General features: G+C 37.0%; 1 protein-coding gene across 7 annotated transcripts in view; it reads left to right on the top strand.

Moving 5' to 3' along the window:
- LOC117417449 (collagen alpha-1(XI) chain-like) overlaps nucleotides 1-15,662 on the top strand; it is a 92,246-nt gene extending 76,584 nt beyond the window's left edge. For all 7 annotated transcript variants that reach the window (XM_059034874.1, XM_034029607.3, XM_034029608.3 and 4 more), the window contains 18 exons: nucleotides 8-61; nucleotides 975-1,082; nucleotides 1,392-1,445; nucleotides 1,899-1,952; nucleotides 3,438-3,491; nucleotides 7,827-7,880; nucleotides 8,243-8,350; nucleotides 8,646-8,699; nucleotides 8,983-9,036; nucleotides 10,109-10,216; nucleotides 10,345-10,398; nucleotides 10,505-10,540; nucleotides 10,657-10,710; nucleotides 10,867-11,110; nucleotides 11,783-11,895; nucleotides 13,058-13,126; nucleotides 13,942-14,175; nucleotides 14,521-15,662. In XM_059034874.1, coding sequence (XP_058890857.1) covers nucleotides 8-61; nucleotides 975-1,082; nucleotides 1,392-1,445; nucleotides 1,899-1,952; nucleotides 3,438-3,491; nucleotides 7,827-7,880; nucleotides 8,243-8,350; nucleotides 8,646-8,699; nucleotides 8,983-9,036; nucleotides 10,109-10,216; nucleotides 10,345-10,398; nucleotides 10,505-10,540; nucleotides 10,657-10,710; nucleotides 10,867-11,110; nucleotides 11,783-11,895; nucleotides 13,058-13,126; nucleotides 13,942-14,175; nucleotides 14,521-14,667 — 1,653 coding nt within the window. In that variant the 3' untranslated portion in view covers nucleotides 14,668-15,662. The remainder of the gene's footprint in view (nucleotides 1-7; nucleotides 62-974; nucleotides 1,083-1,391; nucleotides 1,446-1,898; nucleotides 1,953-3,437; nucleotides 3,492-7,826; nucleotides 7,881-8,242; nucleotides 8,351-8,645; nucleotides 8,700-8,982; nucleotides 9,037-10,108; nucleotides 10,217-10,344; nucleotides 10,399-10,504; nucleotides 10,541-10,656; nucleotides 10,711-10,866; nucleotides 11,111-11,782; nucleotides 11,896-13,057; nucleotides 13,127-13,941; nucleotides 14,176-14,520) is intronic.
- The last annotated feature ends 5,047 nt before the right edge of the window (nucleotides 15,663-20,709 follow it).

The raw sequence follows: 20,709 nt of genomic DNA, 5'->3' as shown, positions 1-20,709 counted from the left end.
TGTGTAGGGTGAGCACGGTGAAGCAGGTAACCCTGGACCTCCGGGAGAATCAGGCACTGGGGTAAGTTCAGCAAACAGCAAACAGAATAATTTAGCAAACTGCAATTATCACTCCCCCCTAAAAAACTCTTGCACCAAAATAAGGGATGACACGGCTATACCCATTTAGAATGTCCTTCAGTTACTTCTAGTAATTATTCAAAGTTAAAGGCACGCCAGACTTTTCATATTACAGACATTGTATTAACTGTAACCATCCCTTCTGTTCCACATGTATTGTGCTGTTATAATGGTTTTATAACAGTGTGCTCTTCCTGACAGCTGTTGATTTAGCTTTGACCCATTAAAATGAATTCCTACAACAAGCACAGTACAATGGAAAATAAATAATGCCTTCAAAAGAAAGACATGGACATTCAACCAAACAATCTTCACAAAGTCATATTTGTTTTCAGTGGGAGAAACAAGAGAAACAAATTAAGCGATACCATGCAAAATATCCACTATACATGTTTCTCTGAGAGTTTTAATATAGCCCCCCTTTTTGATTTACCATCACTAATGTCAGCAATAACACACATAGTATAGATGCGTGGTTCAAGCACTGCGAGTCTCCCAGCAACCCATCCCTCAGTTACCTGCGCACATACACTGGGTGCAGATGGGGGGGTTACATTTTTTTATATTTTGAAAATATACATTATTTCAGCACTCATGGCTGTGCCACTCATGAATTACTTACCCAAAACCAACTCAAGACATATATTGTTGTGTGATAAATTCTCTGACCCATACATTATTCGATTACTTCACTGGAATTAAAAAAAAAGATTCATAGATGTATAGAATTACATTCCTACCACACATGTGTAAATGTGTGTATCCTAGTGTTAAGATTAGGATTTCTGATGTTGCTCTGAATAAACAGCAGTGATGTCGGTGGTTAATTTCATTGGACTTTCTGTCTGTTGCAGGGTCCTAAAGGAGAGAGGGGAGAGAAGGGCGAATCAGGTCCACCTGGTGCTGCTGGACCAGCTGGTCGCAAGGGACCTCCAGGAGACGATGGTCCCAAGGGTAACCCTGTAAGTACACATGTGGGGTAATGGTCCTCCGTTCTAGGGTGTGCAGCCAATCAAATTCCAGCCTCCTCTGCCATTATTCCACCTTGAAAAATGCCGCTGCCCACACTGTTGTTAAATGTCTATTCATTTATACTGGTTTTCAGTAATGTCCCTTGAAGTTGGCCCGATGAAGTATTGGTGCACTATCATTTTATTATCATTTTACAGAACAAAACAATTCAAAATATTAACGACGTAGGACCATGAAATGGAAACATAACCTGTTTCTGTACCTGTTTTAATCAGCATGTATCCTGATTTCTAATTTAGGGTCCAGTTGGATTCCCTGGAGACCCTGGTCCCCCTGGTGAGGCTGGTCCAGCTGTAAGTAAAACCTCAATGAATACTGTATCCATTTTAAAGTCATAGTATATGGAAACCAGGACTAATTATGTACAGTATACTAGTGTCAAAACACAGCTGAGCAGATCACATTAATATTACACATGCTGCATATATAATTGTATTGTTCATGCAACGTAAGCCTTTTTAGATTAGAATATAAATAAATAATGTTTTAAGGTTTTGTAAAAAAAAAATGTTTGTACTGATCTTTGAAGGTACTGTGATAAAGGTTGCAATGTGTATTTTTTTTTTGTAGTTTTTAGTGTAACACATGATGTGCTATAGTTTATCATTGATGAAACAAACATATTGCTGTTCTATATAAAAACAAGATTTGGATTTTGTATACACAAATGAACGCTGTTCAGACAGAAAAGTACAGAAAGATTAAGTTTAAACAAAGCCATGAAATATTTTGTTGTTTAATTGCAGGGCCAAGATGGGTCAGGTGGAGAGAAGGGAGACGATGGAGAAGCTGGTCAACCTGTAAGTATGAATTATTATTATTATTATTATTATTATTATTATTATTATTATTATTATTATTATTATTATTATTATTATTTTGAGTAACAATAGATCAGGCAACTAGTGGACCATGCATTCAATCTGCAGTCTACTCTACCAACATACTGTAGATTGAATGTACTATACAGTATATTTGCATGACAGTTTGTTTTACCTTTATATAAATTGTGTAGAATTCAGAATTGTTATTACCATAACAGTGATTTGTAGCACCTTGCATTGAAATTTGTCATGGAAGGTTGAGAAAATAGGTTGCACAATGTAACTGTAATAAAGTACTTCAGAAACGGTCATGCATGTTAAGTGAAGTGTAGAACATTAATTTGAAGTTCAGGATTTAAAAATACTTCTAGTCTTGATAAGTTTTAAAGTATTTAAGATAAATATGTATTTACACTAAATAAATACAAAATATGTTTAGATTAAATATATCAGATTGTATATAACATGTGCATTGCAATCTATGTACTTTATGTCATATCTATGGTTTGGTAGATACTGTACTTTCTAATTATGACATGTAGCATTTAACTTAATTTAAATTGGACACACACAGAATGTACACATTTACACATGCAGGGTCCCTGCCCTGCCACACACACAATTCAATATTTGTAGTAGCTCAATATTAATTGTGAAAGCAGTTGGAATGTCAAACCCAACACAAGATAAGAGTTAATGTTTCAACATATTGTGGTACTTAACAAGCTTGTCAGAATTTTAACCTCCAAATGTAAAAAGCTGCAAGGTTATTGAGAGGGCATATTTGGGAAGACACATGGTTTTGCATATCAACTGCTTATCAGCTCTTTGTAAGAAATATGATTACAAGATAATTCTTCCTCTGTATAAACATAGAATACCATGGCTGAATGATAATTGTGACCTTCCATATGGGAGAGAGAAATATATTCATTCTGGAAACCTCTGAAGCTGTATTATATCATTAAGTAGGTTACTGAGAGTTCAGAGTCATATCTTCTAGTTATTTGTTTATACAATCATTTCCCAGGCCTCTGATAGGCCTATCACACAGAAAGTTACCGTGCTACTTCATTTTTGTGACTTTAAATAACACACCTGGACTTAATTACCTTTCATTACAACAATACAGTTCACCAGGAAAAGCATCCACGAGGATGTAGTGAAAACCTCACCTTTATTATAATAAATGACCCACCTTAGACATTCTGGTAGAGAAATCTTAGCGTGCGTACTATTATTTACAACATACCACATATTCCTTTCGGTTTTGGTCAAAGATCTGTTGACAGTGAACACAGAATAAGATAATTCTGTTATTTTTCCGTTGACGTTCCATTAAATGAATTACAAATGCACAGACGAGTTTTTGAAGTGCAAATTCAGCATGTCTGTAAAGAACATGGTCAGTGTTGTTGTTATGTCCATGTAGCTCAATGTCTTTTTTTCCTAACTGTTAAGGGTCCTCCTGGTCCATCTGGAGAAGCTGGCCCACCTGGTCCTCCTGGTAAAAGAGTGAGTAGAACATCCACATTTTTTACATTACAGTTTACCGCATGGTAGAAATTAGCTGGTGCCAGAGGCCATATCCACAGCCGTGCTAAAGGAAATGCTAAGAGCTATTTTCTTAAGGACCATGGATGAGTATGAACCATGTTGTATTTTGGTACCCCTGCTGAGTGGGTTTATCTTGTTTTTTTTTTTTTTGTTTTTTTTCAGCAGTATCACTTCTTGTTATTAGCTGAGGAGCAATATGCACACTCTTTGAACTTAAGTCTCTTTAGAAATAAAAAAATAATAATAATAATAGAATTCAGTATATCAATAATTGAAGTTTAATACAATAATCTTCTCCCTTCACAGGGGATTGGTTTTATAGTATTAAGCAAGCTTATGTTTAATTTGCAGTGAATGTTTTACATGACTGTACAAGAGAGGTATACAGATTTTTGTTCAGGTTTCGTGTACTATATTTTAATGACAAAAACAACAAATCTGATTTTTGGGTGTGATCATGAAGGGAGGGCTAGATCTACAGAAGTTGGTTTAAATGTACATTAAGTTTAGTTGTTGGTTTTAATTCTACCACAACATGTCATTAGATCTCCTGTTTCCTATGGCACACTTTGTTCAGTCTGCATGAGAGTTTCATTATTTAAAAGTCCAGTATGCCTTCTTACATGAATCATTTCCTAATCACAATTATTTTCTGCATTTAATTTTCCCATCACACTGTCAGTCTTAAAGCCAGCTATTTTGATATACATGAGTCTTTTTTAACAGTGTATCTACAGCACTTACAACTAGCCTCTAAATTGTAGTAAAAAGAAAACCAGAAAAAAGCAGCACATTACAAAAAACTGCAGAGTTTATATTGATCTTTTGCTTTGCCACTGAGGGCAATCAGTTGAACTTTAACAATGTTTTTTTATAAACTACATCATTAAACAACTTGGAAGCAGTTAAACAAATGCATTCTATCACTGCCTTGAACAGCCTTGTTTGTGATAACATGCTTAATTGGCTCTGCCTGCTTTAAAGAGTACCACACCAGTTTTATTGCAACAGCAATGCCTTGAGTAGCAATTGAAGATTCTAATCTAAAACGATTATAATCAATGTAATGTCAATATTGTGACAACAGTGATAATGCGGGCCCTTAAGGTTTATTGTAGACCATTTCAAATCTGTTTGACAAGGTTGAAAAATCGAGGATGCAATCCAGTGCATTATAGATTCTCACTTTTGAAGCCTATATCGTAAAAATGCCAGAAATGTGATCAAGCTATACATATGTGCTCTTCATTATGGTACATAGATAACAGCAAATACGGAATGGTTTGGGGAAATCAGGTTATAATAACTAACAATATGTGTATGCGAACTTGATATAAAATGTAAATAGTTTTTTTCATTTTAAATAAGGGTGTCTAATCACACATGCACAGCAAAGAATGAATGAGCAACCAGAAAACTATGGTTCTGAAAGTTGACCAGATGGAGCTATTCATTCAGATACAGATGTGAATGAATCAATCTTAAAGCATATAGATCCGCTACATCTTCAGTGTCACGCTTTTAATGAATACAACTTTCTTTGGCATTGTAGTTTCAACAGGGTCATTGTATGGAAGTCTGTGGAAATAAGTCTCAAAACCAGAAAGAAATGAAGAGAGTGCTAATGGGCTTTTTCTGGATATTAAATCTATGTGTGAAATTGAAAATACAAAGACAGAGTTAGTCTCAAACTCATTTACTTCACTCAAATAGAACCAGGTTTTGGATGACGTATAGAGATAGCGTCCTAATAAAATATTGATCTAAGTGGGCTGAATGACAGCAATGTAAAAACAATGGCCTAATGTACAAAGGGAAATTAAGTTGTCGTTTTCAGGACATGTACCTGGAGACATGCTCCTAGTCTCCTCTTCAAGAAATATTCTATTTGGTTTCTCAGAGACAAATTGCATCAGGGTAATACAATTTTATTTCACAGTCATGTTAGCTTTAAATGTATTGCTTGACCAACGATACAAAATAATATCTTTGAATAAAAAGCTTTCACTTTTTGACCCGACTAACGCTTGAAACACCAGAACGAGATACAATGCATAAACTGGCATTGCAATTACTCAATAAACATTGAGTTTGGGACCATGTTCTTTTTAAAATCCTGTTTCAATGCAAACTGCCTCCTACATATTTTTTGGTACATTCACGATTGCAGTCCTCTAAGCATGCTTCAATTCTGTTTTCTGTAAGACATCCAATTAAGGAAGACAGTGTAGGCAATTAATATATGGATAGCTGTAGATAAAATGAAACCACGAAACCACAAATGAAGGTTGCCGTTCAAATTAGCAATTCATTATAAAATTCACTTGCAAAACAATTTGCTGAGGTTGAGAACATTTAAACAAAGCGTGGAAAAAACACAGAGACTTCTGACAGGAACAGATATGATAATATAATCAATTCTAATTAGTCTTCTTTAGGCTTCCTCCTCAAGTAGCTTATATGTTTCGACAGTTCAACCCCCTTACCCCTTTCCAGTTTGTTTTGTAATGGCTCTAAAAACCTAGTCCACATACCTACCTGCAACATAAAACATCCCAGACAACCATATAATTTACCCTAGCAAAGCCCAAAATATCACTGTGCATATTTAGGATGCAATGTTTTAAAATTAGCATGCTCTACATTTAGCAGCATCAAAAATATGCATATAATATTTTCCCAATCTATGCCATCTCTGATCCTCAAATTAACATTTCTTCCTACCCAGCATATTTCATAACTCGAACAATATAATATAAATATAACTATATCACATCAGAGGCTCAATTACTAAAGACCTGGGAGATATATTAGTAAAACTGCCTTTTCATCACACTAGGAGTTTAAATCCTTGAAATACAAGATAGAATAATTTCTGAAAATCACAGGTTATATCCTCCACAGAATTCGTAATACACAGTTAAGGGGGTGTTTTGCATTTAAGGTAAAGAGTTTTGCTTTCTCAGCATCTTGCCTGTAGCTATTTGAAATTAAGTTGGCATTTTTTGCAAGCTCTTAGGAGTTAGTGCTTTGAATAACTAAAAGGCACTACACTACACAATACATTGTGCTTTTTTTCTGTGTCTTTGAATACCACAGTTTGTGACACATATACATTATATCAGGACACATATGATATGTCCTGCCTTTTCAGATTTTCTTTTTAAAATATATAGACATTATAAACATGAATAAAACATGGACCACCATGCCAAAAATCTTTCTGAAAATAAAGAAGGCAAGGCAGAGGGTCTAGAAGGTTGGAGAATCCATTGGAAAATGCAACACAACAATCCACTTGATCACAGAAGAGGCTTTACATTCATTTAATCTTGCACTTGCATCTTGATGAGATGATATCAAAATAACATAGGTAGAGCATTTGTATTGTCCAACCCTGTAAACTAATTTGTATTACCCAACCCTGTAAACTCATTTGCTAGTTTCTTCTGTTGTGGCACTACATATACAAGCAGGGGAGTAATGCATAATGCATAGAACCCCTCACTGGTGCGAAGACACTTCTGAATTCACAGAGTGGCCCATTTATTTGGCAGTGTTCTGTTTGGTGCAGCTTAATGCAGCATTAAGTATGATTAGTAATGAGGCACTATCATTTGTTCTTGCCTGGTGAGAGATAATATGTATAATTTAGTGATCACAGTGTGATAATTTACATTGTAGCTGCAGTTCTTAGTTATTATTGCCACACAGTACCTATGGAGATGTATTATCTAATATTTTCCAATAATTTGTTTTATTTTGAATTTACATATAAAAATAATGAATAGATGATACTATACAATACATTCTCACTCAATACGCTAATGTGTTGATTCAGTGCTATGGGTTTAGTTTTATAATATTCAGTAGGATGAAACTAGTGAAACTTATACAGACGTATTGATGAGAAGTCGTTATAATTGTTTCCCTGTGCATCATTAGAATATGAAAAAAATGGATTCAATATAGGACTGAAGTAGTGCAGGCAAATGTCTGTTTCTTTGTGAGCTAGCAGTATTAACAATGATGCTGTCAACTGAATTTTTAATTGTTTGGTTCAAAACCTGACCTTTTACCACTTGATGTTTTCTGACTAGACAAACACAGTTGATTGTGGCTTATTGTTATAATACATATCTGAAGGGATTTTGTTAAGACTAAGCACTTAGGCACTGGGACTCATTTGCAAACCTTTTTCCTGTGCCATTGCATTAATTTTCCATTTAACAACTCAATTACAAACTAGATGACAGTATGATTAACTTTTTCTTTTTCTTTTTCGTTCTCTAGGGTCCTCCTGGATTAGCTGGTGCTGAAGGCAGGCAAGGAGAAAAGGGTGCAAAGGTACTGTATGAAATAATCACAGCTTTCATTTGTGGCTTCTGTTTGTAAGTTATATATTTCAGTGACACGCAGCACTTAAATTGACAGTTGTTTTGACATTTAGTATGTTTAATTATTCCTAGTTTAGTATTCAAGGACAAAACAAAATGTTGAGAGATGAAAATTCTGAATTCCGTCCCAATGAATATGGGCAAATCTATGCAGGTTAATCACAGATTCCCCAAAAACTCTGCCTGCCTCAGAAGATGATGTTCACCGGATGCTGATGTGGATTGTTTGTGAAATATTATAGCTGGAAGCATCTTACAAAACAAAGCTGTTATTATTGTATTCAAGTGTTATTGCTTTCATTTCAATAATAGGGAGAAGCTGGTTCAGAGGGTCCACAGGGAAAGACTGGCCCAGTTGGTCCACAAGGTCCCCCAGGAAAGCAAGGCTCAGAGGGTCTTCGTGGTATTCCAGGCCCTGTTGTAAGTAGAAATTATAAATCCTTTTCCATAAAATTAAGCATTAAAACCAAACACAGAGGGGGTGGTTCTTAGATTATGCCCCTGTTCTTCCTGGTGCCACATAACTATATATATATATATATATATATATATATATATATATATATATATATATATATATATATATATATATATATACACCACCTAAGGAGAGGAATCTTAGTGCTATTATTTTAGTCTAAATGTGTAAAATAGTAATCTTTGTGAGGGGTTTAACTGTGTGTTATCTTGACACATCTATATAATAATATTGCAGGGTGAACAAGGACTTCCAGGCGCATCGGGACAAGATGGCCCCCCTGGACCTATGGTAAGATTTGCACGTATTTATTGTTATTTAAAACTATAGAAATACAGTTGTGCACTGTTAAAAAACAAAACAAAAAAACATGAGGCTGTTAATATTGAATGGTAAAAAAAATATATATATATCGCTTGGTTTTAGGCTCTGTAGTGTCTGAAATTACATAGGACTGCAGTGATTTTGCAGGTGTTCTAATGCTTTAATAAATGTGACCCAGATGGGTGATTTGAAACCTGGTATCAGTCTTCTACTGAATATTTTATTTTTCACTTCTCTTTTTTATGTTTAGGGTCCACCTGGCCTCCCTGGCTTGAAAGGCGATCCTGGTACTAAAGGTGAAAAGGTGAGTGATCCCAAAATACCATGCAGTTTTGGTAGACAAGTACATTTAGAACTCATGAGCCAAAAAAATGGATGGTTGCCCTGAAACCCTTGGTGTCTCTAGCCTCTCGTTTTGCCAAGATGAGATGGATATCCCAACACTGCTCCAGTGTGTAAAGATCCTGGTTCAGTGGACTGCACCACACACAGTCTTTGGATGAGGAATGGTGCAAGCCGGGCTGAAGTTATTTTGGTGATGTGAACTGCCAACTAAGCACTGGACAAAAAAAAACATAGGTTTGGCTGGATTTAACTGCATAATAAATAAAATGCATTAATCTGCTATACCACCCCCCCATCAACAATAAGAACAATGGCAACAAAAGAAGTGACTTGAAGTTAACTAGATGAAATTCTAATGTAAAACTTATTACAGTGCTACCCCGTTATAACATGACCTTTTATAGTGCAGAATCGGTTATGACATGGTAAGGTCGTGGCTCCCATTTCCCCCATAATGCAATTTCACTCTCAAACGTTGGGTGAACGTTCCAGATACTTTAAGTGATCCTGGTGAGGTTATCCTGACTTACGCTAGGATAAATTGTAATTTATCTCAAAAAAAGAAAAGAAAAGCTACAACACTGTGATTTTGTCTTGTTGTTTTTATAATCCAAGCTTAAAGGGATTTAGATTTGTAATCTGCATTCCAAATAGCAAGCCTTTTGTTATTCTGCTGGCAAAGCTCTGTACATCATTTATTTATTTATTTTGGCCGGACAGAGCACAGTTTGACAGGTTTTGAATTAGCCTGCAATAATTACATTGATGGGCCTGATGCCACTTCTTTATGTACAATACTGTAGCTTTGTCGCTGCTGACAAGAGAATTGAAAAGATCATATAGAATTAGAGATATAAATAAAATATAGAATTAACTTACATAATAATAGTGCAATAATAGTACAATAATAAAGCAATAGTGCAAAGTGTTCAGCTACCTGTAAAAATTTGTATCATATCATAGGTATGAGCTTAGCCACAGGATTTGTGTGGGACCTACATGTTGTTAGTATTGCGCATCTGTCATTATAGGGTCATCCAGGTTTGATTGGTCTCATCGGTCCACCTGGCGAGCAGGGAGAGAAGGGTGACCGAGGTCTGCCTGGCCTACAAGGTTCTCATGGCTCCAAGGGTGACTCAGTAAGTATCCTATTCAATATTTTTTTTTTCAAATACAGCTGTTGTTATTCCTTCAACTTGATTTGATTAGAGTGGAGTGTAAATATTTTCATTGAAATTGCCTTTGTTTCTTTGTGCTTGTTTTACAGGGTATCGGTGGTTCACCTGGTCCTCTTGGTCCCCCCGGTCCTCCCGGTCTCCCAGTAAGCTGTTCTTCTTCATTAGAATGAATTGTTTAAATCATGAAACCCTGACTTCAAGGATACTTGTTTTTACTAAAAGCTGTTTCTTTCTGTTTGTTTAATATAGGGTCCTCAAGGTCCAAAGGGTAGCAAGGGTTCTTTGGTAAGTTTCTACATTTCATTTTTGTTTTAGATCAAACAATATTTCATTGATAGCACAATGCTAAGCCAAATTAAATGTGACACAGATGTCCTCAAGGTGTTTTCATGTCTTCATAGGGTTCTGTTGGTCAAAAGGGTGACACAGGTGTGGCAGGTCCTCCAGGTCTTCCTGTAAGTGCTCTTTAAAATCCTCCAAATAAAAATGTAAAAGTCCACGAGTTGACTATATTTCTAGCTTGTTTTTCGATAAAGTCAAAGAATAATAAGGCTGTTTACCATGAAAGTGTCTAGTTTCTAAATAACCGGTTCTGTTACTCATTTCTGAAGGGTCCTCCTGGTGAGGTTATCCAGCCTTTGCCTATCCAGTCTCCAAAGAAGACCAGGAGATCATCTGAACAAGCTGACGAAGCCGGAAATGTCCTGGATTACTCAGACGGCATGGAAGAGATCTTTGGGTCGCTCAACACACTCAAACAAGATATTGAACGCATGAAGTACCCCATGGGTACCCAGAACAACCCAGCACGAACCTGCAAGGACCTGCAGCTTTGCCATCCAGAGTTCCCAGATGGTAAGGAACTTAAGACATAATTTATTTATTTCTTAGCAGACGCCCTTATCCAGGGCGACTTACAATTGTTACAAGATATCACATTATTTTTTTACATACAATTACCCATTTATACAGTTTGGGTTTTTACTGGAGCAATCTAGGTAAAGTACCTTGCTCAAGGGTACAGCAGCAGTGTCCCCTACCAGGGATTGAACCCACGACCTTCCGGCCAAGAGTCCAGAGCCCTAACCACTACTCCACACTGCTGCAGACTGGGCTTTGGAATATAATGATTGCTTGAGTTATTGCCCAGCTGGCATTTAAAGTACATGGTTTTAAATAGGCTCCCAAGTGGGACTGATAATGCTATGCATCTAACTATAGGCCAGCATCAGTCAAGAGACAAGATAGAGCACATTGCATTTAAATATGCCACTGCTGCATATACAATACTGACAGAGCTGCTTACCTGATGTCTTGGCATTTAACATTAATGAAATTTTGGATAAAAAAACTTATTATGCAGCTTCAAAACCTAAACTAATTTGGATTCTTCTGCTGAACAGGTATTGTGGTCTAACCCTGTAGGTAGAATGTTGTGTTTGATCAGAGCAGGATAAAATCTCTGCTACATCGAAATGCAAAAAATTGAAAATGTGAATTGAAAATAATGCTTTTTTTTGTGTCTAGGTGAATACTGGATTGATCCTAACCAGGGTTGCTCTGGAGATTCCTTCAAAGTTTACTGTAACTTCACATCTGGCGGCGAGACTTGTATCTACCCAGATAGGAAGTCTGAGGCAGTAAGTTCATTGATCTAATTTATCAAAAGTGTAATCGATGTTTTTGAGAGACATAACCCAAATACAATAATCAAGCCTCAGTGCCTAACTAATTATAAAAAAGGTCTTACATTTAGTGGTTAGAAACATTGAGGTTAAGACAGTGGATCTATAGGTTATACAGAATAAAGTGAATATCGACCAGCACAGATTTGTCAATAGATCTTGCACTTTAATGTAATCCAAAGAGAAGCCTGTATACAATTACTAAATAATTATTCAAATACTTGAAGTGCAATTATATTGTACGCATTGCCCATATTGTTTTTTAATTTTTTATTTATTTTATATTTTTCAGTGTGTGAATTTTTTTCAGCAGATTGTTTGTCACTGTAATATATACAGTACAGGCCAGACATCCCCCCATAGTAGACAATAAAAGAATGGCTAATGTATTCTGTAATCTGTGGTACCTCTTGGTGTTGTGCACAAAATTTAATTTATTGCTAGCTGTTACCACAGCAACCTCTTTATCTCTCACAAAAAAGCTTTCTACTCTACTCTACATCCCAGGTAACCTAGTGAGACAGCACCAAGAGTGAATACAATGTTTGTGTAAACCTGTGTTGGGAACTTACCTGATCTACCACAGCTCCAATTGAGTAGTCTTTCATGAGTTAAATTACTTTTCTGTTACTGCAATTTTAATATTGTTATCTGTATGCGTTCCATGTTATTATTATTATTTTTATCATTATTACTTATTTCTTAGCAGACACCCTTATCCAGGGCGACTTACAATTGTTACAAGATATCACATTATTTTTACATACAATTACATTATTCTGGACACATTATTTTTACATACAATTACCCATTTATACAGTTGGGTTTTTACTGGAGCAATCTAGGTAAAGTATCTTGCTCAAGGGTACAGCAGCAGTGTCCCCCCACCTGGGATTGAACCCACACCCCTCCGGGCAAGTCCAGAGCCCCAACCACTACTCCACATTGCTGCCCATGTGGCACAGTATTGTATTATTTCGAGGTTTATTAGAATGATTTCAACACACATGTTTTTGTTGATCATTTGATTCCCTTGATATTTTCAGATTTTTAAACAGCTTCCATGTGTGCCCATTTTGTGGTGTTACTAATCTGTCTTGTTTGTTTCAAACAATAGGTCAGAATCTCCTCCTGGCCCAAGGAAACTCCAGGATCTTGGTTCAGTGAATTTAAGCGTGGCAAATTAGTAAGTAGACTTAGGGCTATTTTACATTATACTTGTTCTCTCTAAGCTTTTTCTCAGTCATCTTGTAGAAATGCAGGGCACTAAAAGGTTTCTGTGCTCCTCTGTCCACATCAATATTTCTCCTAGTATATAATCCATTATTACCACTTCAAGGGATCTTAAAGCATAAATAGCACTATTTAAAATGTAGCTGGGGTGATTCATTTTATTATTATTTATGTATATTGATTTATTTATCAAAGCAGTATTACCTATAATTCAAAATGTCATGATGATGGTTATGCTTCCAAATCTACTTAGAAATATTAACCTGAAATGCTAAAGCAAACTAAAAGATGGAAAGGATCCTCATTGTAAATATACATAAGCCACTTTTTATAGGAAATATCACTGCATTTTTTTAAAGCTGTTCTGTTTTTATCACTAACATAATTTCTATTAACTGACCTTTTACCCCTCATTGGCATTTCAAAACCTTTCTGCCTGTCAATGCATTCCTGTTTCTCTATGTTTAAATGCATTATTCACATTTTAAAACCATTCATATGTATTTAGTTAGTTACACAGTATAACTTAAGCCTTTCCCGTTTAGATAGTAGTTAAAAGGCACATGTCGTCTTCTTTGAAAAAGTGTAATTTATTCATGTATCACACCGGTTTGAAGAAATAGTTACATTTTTAAACCATGTTTATGTACCATACCGCTTTGCTTTGAAATATTAAATCACACAGGTATAGATGGCCGTTCCCCCTTTCAAATTTATTTTCCACCTCTTTCTTTCAACTTCCCACAAACCCCTGCTCTTCTCCCACAGCTCTCATATGTGGACGTTGAAGGCAATCAAATTAACACGGTCCAAATGACATTCCTGAAATTACTGAGTGCCTCTGCCAGACAGAATTTCACTTACAACTGTCATCAGTCCGTGGCCTGGCATGATGTCTCATCCGACAGCTTTGACAAGGCTCTGAGGTTCCTGGGATCAAATGACGAGGAGATGTCTTATGATAACAATCCGTACATCAAAGCCCTCTATGATGGTTGCGCAGTAAGTATTTCCAATTAAGTCATGTTTCTATCATTGTGACAGACCAGAATGACAGGCTCATTTGTTTTCTGTTAAACAGTAAAATCTGTACAAAATACGTCTCGCTTTTTTCACTTTGTGTTTTTAGGTGACTACATTTATAAGAAGAACATTTCTGAAAGACAGCAAAACAATTGTCAATATAACATTTATCAGTTTGTTTACATGTAATGGTTAATATAAGCACTATCTTAGTTTAGAGGTATGTGTATTGGCACAGTATAAATTATTGTGTGCCAACTAACTGCATAATGTAAATACAAAGGTGCTAATAACAAAGCTTTAATGTCTTTTTTTTTTTTACAGTTGAGGAAAGGCTATGAAAAGACTGTGATGGAGATCAACACACCTAAAATTGATCAGGTGCCAATCGTAGACGTGATGTTGAATGACTTTGGTGATCCAAACCAGAAATTTGGCTTTGTAGTTGGTCCTGTCTGCTTCCTTGGTTAAACTCAGAGCGACGGGCAGATCCACAAGCGAGCTGCGACTTGGTGTCACCAACCCACTTCATGCCACATGCAAGTTTTGAATAAGAATGGTGTAGAGAATTTGTCTTGCCGTGTATGTATGTATTATCTAGAAAATACTTGTTGCCCTTGTAGGGCCAGAATCACATGACTTATACCTGTTATGGAAAACCGTGAAGGACATTTGATGCCTTGGCAGAGAATGGTACACAGGCAACAACATGCGGAGGTCTGATGTGCAGTGAAATGACCGCCTTTTGGATTCCTTTTGGTGCTGTACAAAAATGACTACAATGGTGCTCTGTAAAATACAACAAAGAAGGTGTATTTTAATAAACTGTAATTATTCTTTTGTACAATACTGTTATTTCCAAACCCACTTTCAAAACTTGCATGTGTCTCAGCATTGCATCTGGCTCTTTAATGTTAGTTAAAAAAAAAAAAAAAGAAAAAAAAAAAAATGTTGTCAATGAATACTGTGTAACTGTTATGAAGCAAATAAAGCGAGCATTTTCAGTCAATTCAATTCCCTTTTTCTAATTATAATATATCCCCTTTGTATATATTGACCACACAAAGAGCTCTGGGTTATTTGCATTCGCCTTCAAGACCCCAAGTGACAAAACTGGAAAGCCTTCTTCAGCACACTCAGAGCAACTTCTTCACTAATGTTGTTTCTTTGTTCTATGTTTTAAGCAATCAGGCATTCAATTTTTGGTGCTATACCTCAAACTTTCTAGATAATCTATAAGATCCCAAGGACGTTATACCCTGTATATACCTCGATTAAAACCATTACGTTTATATTTTTTGGGTGGGGGACATTTTTTAAGAAACAAAAAATTGTTCAAATCTTTTGTGAATTAAACGATTAGCCTTCTAGATAACGCATTTTTGTATCTAAAAAAAATAAATGTTTTAATGTGATTTTCATGGTTCATATAAAAAAATTAAAACTGGATTCTAAACAACAACGAATTGAATGTGTGCATTGTTTGCTTGCATATTGTGTAAAATATATGTACAATAGTATAGTTTAACCTTATTTTATAGTGCCTATCCATTTACCTTTCAGAAATATATTGTTTAATTATATTGCAAGATGAGAATACAGATGCCATAATATGTCTAGGTCATGTGATTCTACCTAGTTGCTAAGCAACATGTAAGGGGACTGCTAACTTCAGAGCTTTCTGTCTTGGACCCAAATCTTTGTCATTTCTTGTCCAAATTCTATTTAATTTGAAGCTGTTTTTTCCCTTCTTTCTGCGTTAGTTGTCATGGCAGTAGAGACACTTCAGAAAATTCCCTTTTGTAATTATTTCAATAATATATGTAAGACTTGAGATAAATGTTTGGTAACTATTGCTTTTTGAGTTGTTAAATTAATTGGATTAAGTTGAAACCATATTATATTTGGTTATTTTTTAATTTGTATTAAAATGTCTGACATAATGCGTGTAAACTAAGGTACAAAAGAACATTCTATGGTAATGCATTTTCATTTATTTTCAGACCAAAGTTTGTAACTGTGAGCATCAAAGACAAATTTAAGAATTTCAACAATAAAGATCAAGTCTTGTCTACCTAGATTAGTCACTCATCTTTTCGCATCACCATTTAATAATCTTTACAGCAAGTGCTATTCAAATGTATCTTTCTACCACCTTAGAAAAGGAAAATGATCAAAAGAGATATGAGATGAGATCCATTTTTCACATATTATTTTTTAATGGTACATATTTAACCAAATGGCATCATTTGATATGCTAGAAACTATAGCTGGTGAGAAAAGCATCTTAACAGTTTGTTATAAAAACTAACTTAATCACTCAGCCAGCATCTACAGAGTGGACAATTTAGAGCAGTTAGGGCACTGAGGATAGTCTTTTTAAAGGTGCCCCATGACTCAAACAACAGGGAGCAATAAACATGACCACCAGAATTTATAATGCTTTACAGGACTACACAATAAAATACAGTCATGAATCAAGGAATATAATCACTCTCAAAACTTGACACATTTAGTGAAGTGTATGAATAAGTATTATTTCTCCTTTAGAAGATGATCCTGCAAAACAAAGCCTGCTGTCTGCAGGTGATAGGTAGCTACCAGTTATCAGAAGTAAGATGGATTGTAGTGCTGTTAGAAAATGAAACCGAACATTGATTTGTACGTTGGCATCCTTAGGTTTCCACTGTGTTGTTAATAAAACATGGCTCTTTCTGTTAAAACCCTATTATACTTCAGAGCAGCCCTAGTTAATTAAGAGCCCTTTATACAAGAATGTAGGTGCACGGTCTGAGAAATGTTAGCTTTAGGGCAAAATTTAGGGGGTGGTAGCTGGGCAGCTTAATTAATTAATGTCTATCATCATTAACCTCCTATTTAAACCCCAATCTCACACTCCTTCTCTGTCTAGTGTTTTGCTTTCTTGCATACGCTGCAACCTGTTCTTTTTTTTCCTAGAGCAGCCCTCTTTGGAGACAATTTTATCAACCTCTTAGTTTGTCTTTGTCTTTTAGCCATCCACACAATGTAGATTCTGCAACATTTATATCTTTTGAAACTGCTGCTTGAGTTTCACCTTTTCTTACTCTGTCCACCGCATCGAGTTTCATTTTAACAGAAAGATTTTCGTTTTTTGCTGTCTGCCACTGTATATCTCAAACGTTCACCCAAAACAAATTGATCATGACGATGGAAAATCTCTGACCTAAGTCCTACTGGGAATGCGTTCCAATATGAAACTGCAGAAAAAGCAAAAGATTTCCCTCCGTACCACTTTTTACCATCAGTATTTTAAAATATTTGGTAACGCAGAGATTTCGTAGGCTGTAATCAAAAGTAAACTCCTGGAACAGACTACTCAAATAAACAGGCAGTTTATTACGTGCCCCTTTAAAAAGAATCTGATTCCAGTAAAAGATCATTCTATTATCAGGTGACAACAAGTTTAACCTGGAATACAAGGTACAGTGATGTTCTAAAGGAGTACAATGAAGAACAAATCTACAAATCATGTTAAACACTGTGTGTGTGTGTATATTATTTGTTTATTTAGCAGACGCCGTTATCCAAGGCGACTTACAGAAACTAGGGTGTGTGAACTATGCATCAGCTGCAGAGTCACTTACAATTACATCTCACCCGAAAGACGGAGCACAAGTAGGTTAAGTGACTTGCTCAGGGTCACACAATGAGTCATTGGCTGAAGTGGGATTTGAATCAGGGCCCTCCTGGTTAGAAGCCCTTTTCTTTAACCACTGGACCACACAGCCTCCTTGACACATACACACACATATATATATATATATATATATATATATATATATATATATATATATATATATATATATATATATATATATATATATATATTGTGAAGTAGCGGGTTATGAGAAACAGCAGGGAGGGGGTTAAAACCTCCCTGCGAGAAAAAACATGTGCGTATGCACATTTTGTTTAATTGTTTTATTGTTTTGTTAATTTGTTTATTGATTAATTATCACCCGCACCTGGGTACAATTGTAAATTAAAACCAGGTGCAGGGTATTTAAGACGTGCAGCTTGTCTGCACAGGGCTGCTGAGTAGAAGGAGGCAGAAGGAAGGTGCTCTGCTTCCGAGCAGTCGTAAGTGCGGTGTTAAACCTGTGTGGTTGTGGTTTTTACTAGCAGGTAAACGGCTTAGCCGTCCTGCAAGGTAGTGAAGGAAAAACCTGTTTAGTTAGCGCTCCAGTGGGAGTTAGGTGTTTATTTGTATTTTGTTTATTTTTTTGTGTTTATTAAAATAATAGCGCTTAAAAACTCAATTTCTTGTGTCCTGGGTCGTAATTTTAAAGGGGCACGAACCCGTGAGAGGTGAAGTCTGTTACATATGGTGTCAGAAAGTGTGTGCGCCCCTACGACCCTAGAAATGGAGAGCATTGAACAATTAATTGCGAGGATCAACCGCAATACTGCTGCTCAAATAGAGCAGACTGCGAGAATGGAGAGATGGGCGATACAGATGGGGTTGGCCCCGCTGAAGATACAGGAGCGGGAGCCAACTGAATTGGAGCTGTTACTCCAAAAGTGGGAGCAGGTTAGCGTAGCTCCGCAGGCTCCCGAGCCAGAGGGGGAGGAGCCGCCGCTTCCGGAGCCCAGAGGGGAGGAGCCGCCGCTTCCGGAGCCCAGAGGGGAGGAGCCGCCGCTTCCGGAGCCCAGAGGGGAAGAGCCGCCGCTTCCGGAGCCCAGGGGGGAGGTGAAAAGCATACCTCCACCACAGCCCCGACCACCACCCCTACGGTCCAGTCCGGCACCGCTGCGTCCAGTTACTCACCCCTTGCTCCAGGACACCCGGCCGGTCTTCCTGGACCTCCCTGTGCTAGGCCTAGAGCCCAGGAGTCTGCAGCACTGGCCACAGCTCTGCCCCTGGTTCCCTGCTCCGCTCTCCCCGAGCACCCAGACGTCGCTGGGCTGCTGCCAGACGTCGCTGTCACTCCCCCTGTTCGCTGCTTCGCTTCCCCTGGGTGATCGGACATCGCTGCGCCGGTTCCCAGGGGAAGATCTCTGTCCACTGCTGCATCCTCCAGTGCCACGGCCTACGCTCCGGTCGCCCCTGTCGAACCGTTGGGTTCCCTTGTCGCCGGTGCGCGGTCCTTACCTGGCGGGGCCGGGATGTGGACCGGTCCACCCTCAAGTCCGCCCGTGGAAAAGGGCAGAAAAGGACATTGATGGACTTGAGGTTGGGTGGTTAGGTTTTAAGGGAGGAGGTGGCCGTCTCGTGGCCTGTGTCTTGTAAAGACAAGGGGGGGGATGTGTGAAGTAGCGGGTTATGAGAAACAGCAGGGAGGGGGTTAAAACCTCCCTGCGAGAAAAAACATGTGCGTATGCACATTTTGTTTAATTGTTTTATTGTTTTGTTAATTTGTTTATTGATTAATTATCACCCGCACCTGGGTACAATTGTAAATTAAAACCAGGTGCAGGGTATTTAAGACGTGCAGCTTGTCTGCACAGGGCTGCTGAGTAGAAGGAGGCAGAAGGAAGGTGCTCTGCTTCCGAGCAGTCGTAAGTGCGGTGTTAAACCTGTGTGGTTGTGGTTTTTACTAGCAGGTAAACGGCTTAGCCGTCCTGCAAGGTAGTGAGGGAAAAACCTGTTTAGTTAGCGCTCCAGTGGGAGTTAGGTGTTTATTTGTATTTTGTTTATTTTTTTGTGTTTATTAAAATAATAGCGCGACTGCGCTTAAAAACTCAATTTCTTGTGTCCTGGGTTGTAACTTTAAAGGGGCACGAACCCGTGAGAGGTGAAGTCTGTTACAATATATATATATATATATATATATATATATATATAAAACATTAGTCTATGCTTTTGTCCAGCCTTCGAGACTCCAAGTTTTCTAAAAAATAAATGAAAAATAGCATTAAATGTTTTGAGTATTAACTGATTACTTCTTTGTTGATTTGGAAACCAAAGCCATGCAACACAGGATTAACAACAAGGTACTTGCCTCTGTTGTGCATTTGTATTGTAGCTCATAATCATTTTTGTGTTATAGTGTGAGGACTGTAATTTACTGCAAACGTTCACATGTTAAATGATGCCATCACCCATGACCATACTAGCAGTATTCCCCTCAGAATATCTGTGCTTCCCTTCCCAAGTTTCTTTCATTTTTTTGACATCAGATCCATTCTTACCAGTTACTAACACAATAAAACTTGTTTTTTTTTTATGAATGTTATTTAAATTTAGCAATGAACAGCATTTTAACCAAGAGCTGCATTGCCCCATGATCAGTCTATACTAAAATAAAATTTCTTGGTGTCTGTTTACTATTCCATTGCTTAGCCTTCTGAAACCATGTTCTTCCTGAATATTCCTCGACTAAACACATCATTTCCCACTGAATTCCTATTGAACTACACATCTTTTCATGACATACTATGCACTAGCCTTAATCAGCAATGATTATTCACGAACAGGTGCTTATTTTATAAGTGTGGCTAATTATTCTGTTGTTATTTATTTCAATATTA

Source organism: Acipenser ruthenus, chromosome 12 (assembly GCF_902713425.1).
Source record: "Acipenser ruthenus chromosome 12, fAciRut3.2 maternal haplotype, whole genome shotgun sequence".
Lineage (NCBI taxonomy): Eukaryota > Metazoa > Chordata > Actinopteri > Acipenseriformes > Acipenseridae > Acipenser > Acipenser ruthenus.
Note: the sequence above shows the minus strand (reverse complement) of the source record. Positions and strands in the feature narration are given on the sequence as shown.